The sequence below is a fragment of the Sapajus apella genome, unplaced genomic scaffold (genome assembly GCF_009761245.1).
Source record: "Sapajus apella isolate SASKATOON/1434 unplaced genomic scaffold, GSC_monkey_1.0 scaffold239, whole genome shotgun sequence".
NCBI lineage: Eukaryota > Metazoa > Chordata > Mammalia > Primates > Cebidae > Sapajus > Sapajus apella.
The window spans coordinates 342,493-357,006 of NW_022437179.1; the positions used below are offsets into that span (position 1 = coordinate 342,493).

At 50.0% G+C, this 14,514-nt stretch overlaps 2 protein-coding genes and 1 pseudogene across 5 annotated transcripts in view; 2 read left to right on the top strand and 1 right to left on the bottom strand.

Annotated features, from left to right (window-relative positions):
* Positions 1 to 8,418: 8,418 nt before the first annotated feature.
* Positions 8,419 to 9,439, bottom strand: LOC116544979 (annotated as a pseudogene).
* A 40-nt stretch (positions 9,440 to 9,479) lies between these two features.
* On the top strand, positions 9,480 to 10,621 carry LOC116544991 (golgin subfamily A member 8T-like). The gene is made up of 4 exons (XM_032271586.1): positions 9,480 to 9,521; positions 9,629 to 9,736; positions 9,929 to 10,016; positions 10,419 to 10,621. The coding sequence occupies exons 2-4, from the start codon at positions 9,716 to 9,718 to the stop codon at positions 10,556 to 10,558; spliced, it is 249 nt and encodes an 82-aa protein (XP_032127477.1). The 5' UTR covers positions 9,480 to 9,521; positions 9,629 to 9,715; the 3' UTR covers positions 10,559 to 10,621.
* A 1,607-nt stretch (positions 10,622 to 12,228) lies between these two features.
* LOC116544992 (golgin subfamily A member 6C-like) overlaps positions 12,229 to 14,514 on the top strand; it is a 7,846-nt gene continuing 5,560 nt past the window's right edge. Inside the window, exons 1-4 of one of the 4 annotated variants that reach the window (XR_004266125.1) lie at positions 12,440 to 12,483; positions 12,565 to 12,668; positions 12,767 to 12,894; positions 12,981 to 13,227. Coding sequence is in view for 2 of the 4 variants with exons in the window: in XM_032271587.1 (XP_032127478.1) it covers positions 12,477 to 12,483; positions 12,565 to 12,668; positions 12,767 to 12,886 (231 nt within the window). In the remaining 2 variants the exon portion in view is untranslated. Of the gene's footprint in view, positions 12,300 to 12,439; positions 12,484 to 12,564; positions 12,669 to 12,766; positions 12,895 to 12,980; positions 13,912 to 14,514 lie in introns of those variants that run through there. The other 3 variants (XM_032271587.1, XR_004266126.1, XM_032271588.1) reach the window with 3 other exon arrangements.

Genomic DNA, 14,514 nt, shown 5'->3' on the forward strand with positions numbered 1-14,514 from the left:
GTTTAGAAAAGGTTTAAGTTGTTAGCCAATCGAGTTTTAGTTTAGATGGTGAAGAAAATCAGACAACCCCAAATACATAAGATAAATACATCCACTTTTCCTTTATTAGTTTACTTTTGAAGGAAGAGAGCTTACAGGAGCACCCTTTCTGCAGAAAGTAAAATTGCCTTGCTAAGAGACCCTTTGCCTCAGTGCTAATTTTTTCTTTGCAGCACCAAACATCTGTTTCCAACATCCAATCCAGAATTGTCACCTGCATTGTCTTAGATTCATCCAGCTGGCTCACAGCAGGGAAGAACAGGTTCCTGTCCTGGCCGTGACCACCCTGTCATTACTGAGTCTCCTGCCCACACCCCCCAGCTGGATTGGGCAGAGTTACTCTTCCCACCCCCTCTCCTATGGCACCAGAGCAGGATCTCCATCAATAAATATTAATTCAAGGAGAGAACTGTCCATAAGGAATTTTAAAACTACTAAGGCCCAGGCAGCAATGGCAAATAGACAGATGTTGGAGGAGTGGTGGGTGGAGCGATGCTAGCAGAAAAGAAGGGAGACAAAAGAAATCACCTTTAAAAACAATTAACAAGCCAGGCGCCGTGGCTCATGCCTGTAATCCTAGCACTTTGGGAGGCCTAGGTGGGTGGATCACCTGAGATCAGGAGTTCAATACCAGCCTGGTCATCATGGAGAAACCCCATCTTATATAAAAAAAAAAATTTTTTTAATTAGCAAATGACAACCCTACTTAAAAGAAGATCTCTGAGTCTGGGCATGGTGGCTCATGCTTGTAATCCCAGCACTTTGGGAGGATTACCTGAGGAGGATCACCTGTACTCCAGCCTGGCACCTGGTGACAGAGCAAGACTCCATCTCGAAAAAAAAAAAAAAAGAGTTTAACAATCTGTAAGTACAAGAAACTAGCGTTAGCCATTCATCTAAGACTAAGTGATATAAAAAGTTGCCCTGAACTCACTTTAGTTTATCTCAATTACTAACTATAGTTTAATAGAGAACTATAAATTTGTAGGGAAGTTATTTAAAATACATGTGACTTACATAAAGCAATATAATATAAAATTTTACTGTCTATGATATCATGGAAGTATAACAAAAAAAATTTTTTTTGAGACAGAGTTTCACTCTTGTTGCCCAGGCTGGAGTACAAGGCACTATCCTGGCTGACTGCAACCTCTGCCTCCCAGGCTCAAGTGATTGTCCTGCTTCAGCACCCTGAGTAGCTGGGATTACAGGCATGAACCACCACACTCTGCTAATTTTGTATTTTTAGTAGACATGGGGTTTTCTCCATGTTGATCAGGCTGGCCTCAGACTCCCAACCTCAGGTGATCCACCCGTCTCAGCCTCCCAAAGTGCTGGGATTACAAGCATGAGCTACTTGCACGCAGCCCATGAAATATAAAATTTTGAAGCTCAGAGGAACCACAGGGAAACTTGGGAGGAAAGAGCTGTTAAGGCCATACTACAACTGGCTTGTATCAGAACAGAAACTAGGACTCAAGAGTTTCTTTTATTTTTGTTTTGAGACAGAGTCTTGGCCAGGCATGGTGGCTCATGCCTGTAATCCAAGCACTTTGGAGGCCAAGGTGGGTGGACCACCTGGTGTTGGGAGTTCAAGATCAGCCTGGCCAACATGGTGAAACCCCATCTAAAAAAAAAGAGACAGCGTCTCACTCTGCCGCCCAAGCTGCAATGCAGTGGTCCCATCTTGAACAGCCTTGAACTCCCAGGGTCAGGTGATCCTCCCACCTCAGCCTCCTGAGTAGTTGGGACCACAGGTGCATACCACCATACCTGGCTAATTACTTTGTTTTGTAGAGATGGGGGTTTTGCTATGTTGCCTAGGCTGGTCTCGAACTCCTGAGCTCAAGGGATTTACCTGCCATGGTCTCCCAAAGTGCTGGGACTATGTAACCACTGCATCTGATCAGGACTGGGAGTTTCACTCAGCTTTCCCTACCGGAGCATCATTCACTTCACAAGTGTTGAGTTTCTCCTATGAGCCAGGCATATGCACAGGCTTGATGCCATAATCTCATTTAATACTTGAAACTACACTATGAGTTAGGTCTCATTTTACAGATAAGGATTTTGAGGTTGAGAAATTCAGGACCCCTGCATAATTAGTGGGGTTGGAAACTGACCACATTTCAGAATTTTGCTTGCCCTGAGGTGTCACCTGCCCCTTACCTGTAGAAAGGTAACAGTCACCTCTGGGTGCAGTAGTTCACACCTGTAGTACCAGCACTTTGGGAGGCGGAGGCGGGCGGATCACATGGTCAGGAGATTGAGACCAGCCCGGCGAATATGGTGAAACCTCATCTCTACTAAAAATACAAAAAATAGCTGGGCGTGGTGGCAGGTGCCTGTAAACGCAGCTACTTGGGAGGCTGAGGAAGGAGAATACTTTGAACCCAGGAGGCAGAGGTTACAGTGAGCCAAAATCACACCATTGCACTCCAGCCTATGTGACAGAACAAGACCCCGTCTCAGAAAAAAAGAAAGAAAAAAAGGAGGCTTGACGTGGTGGCTGATGCCTGTAATCCCAGCACTTTGGGAGTCAGAGACAGGTGAATCACCTGAGGTCAGGAGTTCAAGATCAGCCTGACCAACAGAGTGAAACCCCGTCTCTACTAAAAACACAAAAATTAGCTGGATGTGGTGGCAGATGCCTATAATCCCAGCTACTTGGAAAGGCTGAGGCAGGATAATTGTTTGAACCTGGGAGGTGGGGGAAGCAGTGAGCCCATATTGTGCCACTGCACTCCAGCCTGGGTGACAGAGCAAAACCTCATGAAAGAGAGAGAAAGAGAGAGAGAGAGAGAGAGAGAGAGAGAGAGAGAGAGAGAGAGAGGAGGGGAAGGAAGGAAGAAAAGAAGGGAGAAAGGAAAAAAGAAAGAAAGGGGAAGGAACGAAGGGAAAGAAAGATGAAAGAAAGAAAGGGGATGAAAGGAAGGAGAAAGAAGGAAAGAAAGGAAGGAAGGAAAGAAAGAAAAAGAAGGAAAAGAAAGAAAGAAAGAGAAAGAAAGGAAGAAAGAAAGAAAAAGAAAGAAAGAAAGAAAGAAAGAAAGAAAGAAAGAAAGAAAGAAAGAAAGAAAGAGAGGGGAAGGAAGGAAGGAGAAAGAAGGAAAGGAAGGAAGGAAGGAAAGAAAGAAAGTGAGAGAGAAAGAAGGAAGGAGGGAAGGAAGGAAGGAAGGAAAAAGAAGGAAAGGAAGGAAAGAAAAAAAGGAAGCTAGGTGACCATCACTAGAGTGACATCTCAGCCCCGGCTGCACATTGGTATCACTCAAGGAGAGGAAAAATGCTTGTGTCCCACCCCAGAGAAACCAAATCAGAATCTGTGGGGTAGAAGCTTGCTGTTCGTGACCCCCCAGGTGGTTCTAGGGTGCAATATACAGCTGGGGTGAAGATCCGCCCTATTCCAATTGGACGGACAAGTAAACAGCACAATGACAGCGTCGTCAGACGAGTCCTATCAAAACGGGAGCAGTTGAGAGAGTGTGTGTTCTCCTAAAGTGACACCAGCAACATGACACAGGGGTCACTTCATTCAGCAAGGAGCCAAATGGAACTTTAAGAATCCAGGCAAAAGCCTGGGGACTGGGGGCGGGTGGAGGGAGCACTAGAAATGCTTGCTATATGAATGACAACGTCTAAGAAAACGTCTCAAAACGGCCATCACAGGTTCTGTGCCCGGGCCCGTGTCCCGGGGCCTCTCCCTCAGTGTCAACAGCGCCATCCCCTGTGGAGAACTCTGGGGTCTTGGAAGAGCCCCATGAAGACTCAGGGGACCCAGTTGGGGCCTCTGCCTCTGCCCTGGGGGAAGGGACGGAGCTCTGGAGATAAGACCTGCCTAGGGACTGTTGCCATCGGCGAGCGGCCTTTGTCACTGAGCATTAGGGACATAATGGGAGGCTCTGTGTCCGGGATGGTCTGTCCACTGCAGCCCTGGCTGGAAATCGCCGTCACCAGGCAGTGGAGGCAGAGTGGCTCCGCAAAAGGATTCCCAAGAAGGCTGTTTTTAGCTGTTCACCTGTTGATGGACCCCCCCACTCAGGCTAATGGGGAGCATTAAGACCTTGACTCTCTGTGGCAAAAGCCTTTGTTCCAGGGTCAGACTCAAACAAATGGTCACACCCCATCCCCCTCAGCCTCCACAAGAATCCCAAATTCTAGCAGTCTTCTCTCACCTTCTCCAAAGGCCGGCTGGGGAATGGGCAGGGGCGGGCGGCATGAGGACTGGCCCCAAGGTCTCTCCACCCTGGCTCTGGAAGGACAAAATGGCACCTACAGAACAAGGGGGCAAGACGGAACAGGGCCCCTCTCCCTCCCTCCTGTCCAAGCTCTCAGCAGCTTCTCCGCCATGCCACCCCACTGTGCTCAAGATGAAGGTTCCCGTCTCAGTGTCTCCTCCCTCCCCTTTCTTCCTCCCCTCCACCCACAGAAAATCGCAAGGTTCTGCAAGGGTCAGGGTTCCCTATGCACACTCACACCAAGACAGTTGCCAGGATTTGCCCAACAGGAAGCTTCTCCCCTGCCAGGGCCAAGGTCCATTCCAGGCAATCCATCTCCCCTCCAGAAAAATGAAAATTGAAGCCAGATGCCCTCGGGGTCTCCATTTGAGATGGGTGTGGCTATAAAGGCACTCGGAAAGACCCTCACTCCCATACCCCTAAGAGTTCTCTGTGGGCTCCATGGAGCCCCCACCCCTCCCACAGACAGTCCCGAGGGTCCCAGGTGGCCTCCTGTCTACTGGCTGGGTCCCAGGTGGGGGCCTCAAGAAGTCTCCAAGGCAAAGGGTATTGCATGCTCTGAGTCCCAGGAAAGAGGGACTCCTGGGGTTGGGGGTGGGGACCCAGCAGGCCCCAAGGATCATGTGGGGGAGGCAAGACCAAAGTCAGCACTTAACCCAGAATGTCCCAAGGGTGTGGGTGGGGAGGGTCCACACCCCAAAACCCTACAATTCCTTCTCACAGCATTGCTGTGGAGTGAGAAGAGGGATTTCACCCTCATAGGGGTCTCTGTCCACCAAGGCCCCTGACTGCCAGGGAACCCACACCCACAGTTCTCTTCTTTCTGAATGCTGGCCCTTCCACAGCCTGGATGCCTGAGCCTGGGCAGAGGGGTAACGACCCCAGGACTGTCTTTGTAAGCAGAGAGGCTACTTGCCACCAGGCTCTGATTCCTTGGGTTGAGCTCAGCAGCAAGCATGTCACCAAGGCCCCCTGGACAGAAGGGGCTCAGCCCTGAGGACCCAGCACTCCCCACACCTGCATTTCCCTGCTGGGCATCCACCCTGGGGACCCAGCTTTCTCCCTGCCCCCAGCTGCTGGCAGCCCCATCTTGACTCATCCAGGGTCCCTGAGGCCACACCAGGAAGCAGCCTGCAGCTGGGAGGAGTGGGTGGCCCCTCCCCTCTCAGAGTGGGTGGGGACAGGAGTTGCAGGGGCAGCTATTTTTGGGATGCCACAGGTCTGTCTGGACTCGCTGCCTGGCCACGCCTACTTTCCCTTTCATCTTTTTCATTGACCAATGGGCTTGGAGCATGAAGGCCACACCCCTATTCTACATTCTAGTGTGGCCCTGGTTATGCCTCCTCTGGCTTAGACACAGAGCCGCCTGGTAGGGGAGTGGAGCTGCTTAGTAGTGCTCCCTTGAATTGTGCTGATGTGACCCCAACCCCACCTCCCTCCCCAACCCCACCTCCCTCCCCAACCCCACCAACCTCCCCCACCCACTATGGGGATGTTAGAAGAAATTCGCAAGATGAAATTAGCCTCAGCTAGGAAAAAGGTAACATGCACAGAGATCCCCTCTGGTGGCAAGACTGCTGCCAGAGTCCATAACACTTCTGAGACACACCAGACTGGGTGGGCCCCCAACCCCGGTGTCTCTGGGCTCCCCCTACCAACATCTTCTCAGTCAGCCCCACCCTTTCAGCAAGGAGCCCAGCCCCTACCCTTGCCAATCACCCCAGGGTGACTTTGGATTTGTAACCCCTGAGGCTCCCTGCTTTCTACTTGGGCCTCATCTTTTGCTGCCCCATGTCTGACCTCCCTGGGCTCTGTGGACTCATGTCTCTGAGGACCTGGGTCTCCCAGACCCTGCCCTCACCAGTCATTTCTGGGTGACTTTGGGCTGGTGACTCCTGGGAATCCCTGCTGCAGACTCTGCCCTCCCCTCCTGCTCCCCCTGAGTGACTTCCCTGTGATCTTTGGGCTGGCGTCTCCAAGGACCTGGGTCCCAGCCCTGCATCCCCCTCCCCCATCATGGAGCAGTGACTCAGGCATCTCCTTGGTGTGGTCCCCTCCCCCAGGAGGAGTGGAATGTAGTGATGTCACAGTCCCCATAGGAACTGTCAGTACTGCTACAAGACCAGACTTCGATCTTAGGACCCAGTCCCCTAAGCATTATCATCCCATTTCTGGCTCCTCTTGTCCCAGCACAAATTTCCAGCTGGAAGGGGAATGGGGACTGTGGGACCTAGGAGCAAGAGGTTTCAGGCTGCCTCACTCCCTTAACATAGACATTGACAGTGTGGAAAGCCTACACTTCCCCTGTGAGTTCAAAACATTGACAGTGTCTCTGGGTGGCAATGGGAGAATGGGTTTGATTTGGTTTTCTCTCAGGCTTCTGCTCTCCAGAGAGACTTTCACTTTTCTTTCTGAGTTCTCCACCTCATCTTCAAATTCTCCATGGTTCTGGGACCAGACTGCCCTTCAGTCAGTGGCCTCTGGAGTGAGATCTGCTCGTCTTCCGTGGAACACATCTTGGGAAATTGAAACTGACAGCTTGAATCTTCCTCATATCATCTCAACCTGGGTTACTTTGAATGCCATGGGATAAACATGGGACATCTTTCTGAAGCATCAGTTTCCCTTGAGTCTCTTGAGACAGCAAAAACTTTATTGTACTTAGGGATGACAGTCACATAGGTTTCTAAAAGTATACCAGACTTCTCTCTGAAATGAGACTTGGGTTGTCCTCTTTCTGATGAATTCCCAGATTTAACAGAAAGGCTGCCTTCTGCCATGAGGACACATTGATATAAAAGTGTGAGAGGTGCTGGTGCTCTTCTTAACACTAACAGTCATGTGATGCTGTGTGACTCTAAACCACATGGCGTACAGTTCCTGCCTACTTAATAGTGACTTTTCTACCTCTGCCTGTGGTTTTGGTCTCTGGCAGTTGCTGATTCGTGGCAAAACCCCAGAGCTTGTAGTCAGAGGAATGAGTTTAATGTCTAGTATTGCTTTTTCTTTTTCTTTTTTATTTCCTTTTTGTTTTTGCTATGATATCAATCTCTCTCAGTCACTAAGTGATTGTGACAACACCTTATAGAGTTGTTGGTGGCATTAAATCAGATGGTGTGTAACAGTATTTTGTAAAAACTGTAATGTAGGTTGTGACTGTAGGGGTTTGCAGTTCTCATGGGTATTACTGCTCTTTTTCCCACAGTTAAAAGAATTTCAACAAAGAAACAGCCCTGCTGTTTCATCACGAGTGAGAAGAAGGAAGAAAAGAAACAACAATGGCCCTGAGACAGCCGCTTCTGATGGTTGCCAGTCACCATGCCATGTGAGTCTTGGCTGGCCAGGCTTCTGGGGAAAAGGGGTCCAAGGGGCAGTAGAGGGCAATTGTTAAGATTGTAGAAGAACTTCTGGGTACTGGTTAGGAATTCTGGTTTGAATCCTGCCTCTCCATCTGCTAGGGATATGATTTAGGGCAAGTTGCTGGAGCTCTTTGGGCCTCTCCTTTCACATCTGTAAAATATAGGTGGTATTGCCTGACTTCCATTTGTGAAGGTGAAATGAGATTCGTTATTGCTGTTGTTTTTTTGTTAATCCTTAGTACATGGCCCACTGTAAACACCCAGGAAATGGTCCTTGCTGTTTGGTTTTCCTCATCCCCAGTCTCAAGGGGAAGCCAGACCAATGAGAACAGCCTTTTGCTGTCAGGCTGTCCCTTTAGGAGTCACAGAAAGGGCCCCAGGGTGGGATGGTGGGAGATAAGAACCATGAGAGGAGCTGGTACAGAGGAGTCATGGGACAAAGGGTCTGAGAGGCAGAACAGAAAATGCTGCCAGCTGATGGGGAGGAAAGGAAGCCAGAGGCTTGGACACTGAGGGGACAGAACATCTCCATGTGCACTCTCATCTCTTGTAGTCAGTAGCAGGTGGTCACAAGGGGGGCCCTGCACCATGTGCCCCCATGAAAGATCCAGAGGTAAGAGGCCCTGAGCTGAGGTAGAGTGACCCTGCAGGCCAGCCCTCCACCCTCCTCCCACAGTGGTGGCTGTGTGCCCCTCTGCCAGCCAAGACAGCCCCACACACCCCAACCTAATGATTTTCTCTCTACCTCTCCCCCGATCGTCCTCCAACTCCTCCTCTTTGCGTGTGCCTCAGAGCGCACACCAACTACTAATAGCCCTGGACTCGAGCTCCATCACAACCAGTGAACTGAGTAACACCATCGACTTAGTGGCAAGAGTCCGGTGGGGTCCTCTGATTGCACGCTGCCAATCCTGGGCTCCAGTTTCCCCTTGGGGCTGCTGTGAGTGAGTTGAGGGGTGCTATGGGGAGCCAGCACTGGATGCAGAGCTCAGAGGCCAAATGTGCTCCCTGCCCTTACCTGGCTGTGGCCTTGGCCAAGTCCTAGGTGAGGGACTGGGTGCTTGGACTGTGAAGGTACAGAAGAGTGGCTTTAGTATGTTACCATTTGTGTAGAGAGAGGAAAAGTGTGTGTGTATGTGTGTGTGTGTGTGCGCGTGCGTGCGTATACACGCTATGATAATATACATAAAACATGTCTACAAGGATTTGTAAAAAACTCAGGAGAGAGCACAGGTGGCTGGGAGATACTTCCCTTCTGTACCTTCTCAGTTTTGGACTATGAGAATGTATCATTTTTTCAAAAAGTGAACAAAAGATTCATTTCCCCCTTCCTGCCTGTGCTCCCACCCCCAGCAGGAAAAAAAATGGACTTAGAGGATCAGATGGACCTGGGTGTTCAAATCCCAGCTCTGTCTAAGTGATCGTAGGCAACCACCTAACCTCTAATGCTCCATGTTTTCCATCTACACAATAGAGGTAACGGTAGTAACTGCCTCACATGGTGGTTGTGAGGTTAAATGGGATTGTTAGCATGCTACCTGGTGACCCACTCAATCAAGGTTCCAACGGTGGTAGTAATAACAAGAATAACAATAGAATATGATCTGATCTCTCTGGGTCTCTGTTAGCCAGCTGTAAATGTGACCTCTTTCCTGTGCCTTCCAAATTTACTGAGTTATTTTAAAATCCAGACCATGGCCTTGATCTTTACTGACCAAGTTGTGTATTAAGCCCAGCTCTATCCCTTTAAAGGGGCACTGTGTGGAATGGCCCAGGCTCTCCAGATTGAAGCTTCTCCCTCTTCACCATCCAGCCCTCAAGCTGCTGTGAAGCAGTCCTTGAGCAGCAGTTTCTACAGGAGTGGGAACTGCTAAAAGCACAGGTGGCAGAGGTGAGACTTTGCAGAGGGAGGGATGTGGAAGGAAAATGACCCCAGGTGGCCAGGAGAAGGTGAGGACCAGTGACAGCCCTTCCTAACTTCTGGGTCCATTCTTGCAGGTGACGGAGTGTCTTAAGAAAGCTCAGCTAGAAAGAGACGCATACGCTCAACAACTCAGAACAAAGAGGGCATGGTGGCAGCAGCAAATGCTGAAAATGGCAGGAGAAGTGAGAGCTGACTCTCCAGCCCCCCCTACCTTAGATAGCTCACTGGATCATCCTGGGCATCTGTAAAAAGAATTGTCCAGCCAGGGGTGGTCATGGGACTGGGCTTTATGGAGCTGGGGGCAGAGGTAGATGGTAGCCTGGCCAGCCACTGGCCCCTCTCTCCAGGGCCCTTTCCCCCTGTGCTTTGGGCAGGTGGAAATATTCAAAATGGAGAAAAGGCAGGATGCAATTAAAATCGAGGAGCTGAAGGGGAGCCTTGCCCACCTACAAAACCATCCGGGTAAGATTAGGCTGGTGTGACCCGGGAGCAGGACTGGCATCAGAGGGCTGTGGGGGTGGCTTAGAGTGCCCCAGGGAGGTGGGAGGCTGGAAGGGCTTTGAGGCAGAGGGAAAGAGGTCTGTGCCAGGAGATGGCAAGTCTTGTAATCTCCATGAGCCTCAGTGTCCCCATCAGCAAAGAAGGAGGGTGCCTGTTGTCAGCCACCCACAGTGCTCTCTATCTGAAAGGGGCTTGGAATACTGGCTACCATTTGGGTGAGAGGAATCATTAGCAGTGAGGCCAGGTTTGGGGAATCTGAGAGGAGCTGTGCACCCAGAAGAGTGTTTTTGTTTTTTTTTTTGTTTTGTTTTGTTTTGTTTTATTGAGAATCCAGAGACCCTTATTGTCTGCTTCCTTTCTCAGCTGAACCCCCAATCCTGAAGCCCCCAGCAGGGCCCTCTGACTTGGAGAAGAACCTAGAAACTGAAACCAAGTACCTAAGAGACAAGCTGCGGGAACAGGAGAGACTGCAGGAGGCAAAAATGAGGCTCTGGGAGCAGTAGGTGAGGCTGAGAGAACAGGGGGAGAGGCTTCTTGAGCAGGAGGGGCTCCAGGAGCAGGAGGAGCTGATGTGCTGCCCACCTGGGGAGGCTGCCCTCCTCCCCAGCCCTCCAGACCTTTGTTTTCCCACCTGTAAAATGGGGGAGGGTATGAAATGGGGCTTCTAAAGGCAGCTGTGAGCCAGATCCCTGCTCTCATGGCTGTGGGAGAAAGGAGACAATTTCTCTAACCTCCACCCTTCCCGGTGGGGTCAAGTCCTGGGGTCACGAGCTGCAGTGGGTGGCTGCTGATTGCTTCTCTCTGTCTAGCAGAATGAGAACAGGAGCGCACTGCATTTGGAGCAGGGAGGAAAGGAGCTGCAGGAGAAGCTTGATGAACAGGAGACGGTAACCTCTGCCCCACCCAGGAGGGCTGGGAGGCAGGCACTGGCCTCTGGGGAGGGGAGGTGCAAGGCCAAAAGCAGCTCCACCTTGGGGCAGGTGACCCCACATGCTCCAGGGCAGCCCTGCAACTGTTTCTTGCTTCCTGCCCTCTGACTTTTAGAGGTGGGTAGGCCTGGGATCCTCCCAGATCTGGACATCATCATCTCAGCTCTAGGCATGGAGCCCCCCAGTCATAGGGCAAGAGACAGTGGTGTGAGAGGCTCTTCATGCTGGGTGCAGTGGCTCACACCTGTAATCCCAGCACTTTGGGAGGCTAAGGCAGGAGAATCACTTAAGATCAGGAGTTTGAGACCTGCCTGGCCAACATGGCGAAACCTCATCTCTACTAAAATTACAGCAACAACCACAACAACAAAGCTGGGCATGGTGGTGCACACCAGTAACCCCAGCTACTCAGAGGGCTGAGGCATGAGCATCACTTGAGCCCGGGAGCTGGAGGTTGTGGTGAGCTGAGTTTGCACCACGACTCTCCAGCCTGGGCCACAGAGTGACACTCTGTCTCAGAACAAAACAAATCAAAACAAAACAAAACAAAACGAAAGTCTCCCTAGATCCAAACTGGATTCCGGCCTTGATTCCACTGGTCACCATTCGACTACTTTGCATCTGTCAGTCTCTGTTTCTTTAACTTCCAAAGGAAGTTAGCATTTTCCTTGAATGGGTGCTGAGGATTAAATGAGATGATGCATGGAAAGCATTAGGCATGTAGCACACTTGGTAGATGGTGGTCGGCTCTCTCTGCTTATCCACCAGTCAGTGGCCTACAGTTTAAATGGTGGAAAGAAGGACGTGAGATTTGAGGCTGGGGAAGGAGGCATGGGGTTCTAGACAAGGGAGGCGGTCTCTCAGGCTGGAGCCCGGGGCCGGGTGCCTGGGCAGGCCACCTTCCTCTGTGGTCCCTCCCAGACCCCCTTATGCTCTTGGTTTCCCCACCTTCGGATTCCTCTGGACCTTCACCCCTTCTGGGAGCCGGTGGTCAGACACCTGACAGGTGCACTCTCTGAGGCCCCAAGGGAAGGGACTGCACTCCACATCCCTGCCCTGTCTGTCCTGTGTATGCCCCTACAAGAATGCTCCCCTCTTGCCTTCAGGTGCCATTTCTGAACCCTGCTGGAGCCGGTGCCCAGGAGGAGCAGGCACGGCTCTGTGAGCAGCTCCAGAAACAACAGGTGTGTTGCCAGCACCTGGCTCACCTGGAGGCCTCGGCCCTGAGGCAGCGGCCGCGGCCACAGGGACTGGGAGCGAGTGTGGGTGTGGGGAGACCCAGTGGGCCCTGCAGGGCACCATAGACAAGCTGCAGGTGAGTGAGTCCTGGCAGGGGCCAAGAAGGGTGGGGGTGGGGCAGGTCACCGCCAAGATGTAACCCCATTATTTTGGCCCCAGAGAGACTTCAATGACATTGTGAAGGAGAATGCAGACCTCAAGGAGCGCATGGAAAAACTAGAACTCGGACTCATCCAGCTCTCTGGAGAGAGACATGATAAGTGAGCAAGAGGCCAGGGCAGGGCAGGGGGATCTGCTGGGTGGTGGGAGGGGCCCCAGCCTCTGAGCCTGTCCTCCTGCAGGAAAGTCCATCAAACCAAATGACCGTCAGAGGGCAGTGGCCAAGACCCAGCACCAGAAGAAGAACGATGTTAGCATGCTGTCCCAGGCCGAGGAGGGGATGAAGGTAAGGTGTACAACATCTCTACTGGGGTTAGGGGGATGCGGGTGGGTGTGAGCATGGGTGCCGACACTGGTGTGGCAGCTGAGCACCCCTATCTCCAGGTGAAGCTGCTGGAGCTGCAGGGGCCAGTGATGCAGCTTATGATCGACCACAAGGTCCAGCACCCTGCTAATGAGTCCACTTCAGGGGCCCCAGCCCCCCCAGGAACTTGGTGCTGCTGACAAGGATGGTGAACCAAGCCCTCAGGCAGGGTCGGCAGGCAGGAGCAGGGGAGGCTGGCACTGGGCTCAGATCCCCACCTCCCTCTCTCCAAAGAATTTTATGAAATGAGCCTGGACGATGACAGCGACAGCCTGGAGCCTGCAGGAGGGAGGGTACACCACAACCCCACTGCACAGCAGATGGCTCATGGCTTTGTGAGCTACGGGACGGCCAGCAACACCGACCCTTGGGCAGCAGTCCCTCTATGCTATGCTTTTACCGGGCTGCGGCGAAGGAGGAAGTAAACATCACCAACAGCTAAGAGCTGCCCAAGAAATTTACAAAGGAACAAAGTTATAGGGTTAATCTTCTACATGTTACTTTATTTGAATGTTAGAGCCACTCATGATGATTTGTGTTTCTAATTTATAGTTTATTTGTAAAAAGTTAAAGGAGAGTGGGTCTTCGTGTGGCTTTCACTGATGTTCACTCTGGCATCCTTTAGCATTTTTCATTTTTAATTTGATAATCATAGGTCATTAGCATGCCTATCGAGTTTGCCCTTTTGTGGTGGGAGTTCAAACACACAAAGACCCACTACTGACACAAAACCATTCTCACTAGTTTGGAATAGGCTGCCATGGTTTTTAATGTTATTGCAGCATGTATATTCATTATGGAATTCAGATGTAATTTGCTTATGTTCTGCTATGATGTTTGATGGAATCCTGATCACACTGAGCTCTTAATTAGCTCAATGTGTGCTTTGTCCTCACATGCACACTGTTTATTACTTTGTAAGATGTCACTGTGGGTACTGACATTTAGAGTTGTTGAAAAGCCGAGAACTGGAAACAGCCTTTCTTCCATTTTCTGTGTATTGCAAATGGGAGTAATAACATTTTTGGGAGCTTTTAAAATCTCACAGAAGAGGAAAGTGGCCTGCTCTGGCAGGTATGTGCAGAATAGAGTATTTCATTGGTTCCTGTGCCAAGAACGAGCACTGTGCATGGCAGTTCTTTTGGGGTTTTTCTGTGCCCTGGGCTCGTGAATATACTGCACCATGAGCTGCGGCAGCTATACTCTTTTTTGATGACCTAAAAAGGGATGATTTCTGAAGAATAAAAGGCTCCCATCTTTGACAGTGGTTGTGGAAAACCTTTCCTAGTTTAGAGCATTTATATCTATAATATGTTGTAAAGTCAGAGTTCACGTTGCCTATTCTAATCACATGACTCCAAGTCTCAGTACATAAAAGAGCACTGCTTAGCATTATTCTTAATGTATTAGTAAAGATCATAAGAAATCCTTTAAGATAAAGTTATATATATATATATAAAGGAAAGGAAATTTGTATCTTAGAATGGATACACACTAAATATTGAATAATGAACAGTTAATATTTTAGGACACTTGGTATAGTGCCTTGCATAAAGAAAGAGACCACGAATGAGATTATCCTTTTGTATCATTTCACAGTTTTAAAAATTGCTATTGATTACAGTTCACATAGCAAGTTACTGATAAAATGTCTGTTTTCATAAAACATCTCCAACAACAACAACAAAGAAATCCTTAAAAGTTTAAATATCCAGAAAATAAAATAAAAATTTTAATAAAAAATTTTAAAAACTTTAAATGTCCCTGG

What these genes read in the sequence shown, in the direction of transcription:
- LOC116544991 (XM_032271586.1), top strand. Translation starts at nt 9,716, where the DNA reads ATGCTGAAAATGGCAGGAGAA. An exon ending in TGCTGAAAATGGCAGGAGAA is followed by an intron (nt 9,737 to 9,928) that starts GTGAGAGCTGAC and finishes TGCTTTGGGCAG; the next exon opens with GTGGAAATATTCAAAATGGA. An exon ending in CCACCTACAAAACCATCCGG is followed by an intron (nt 10,017 to 10,418) that starts GTAAGATTAGGC and finishes TTCCTTTCTCAG; the next exon opens with CTGAACCCCCAATCCTGAAG.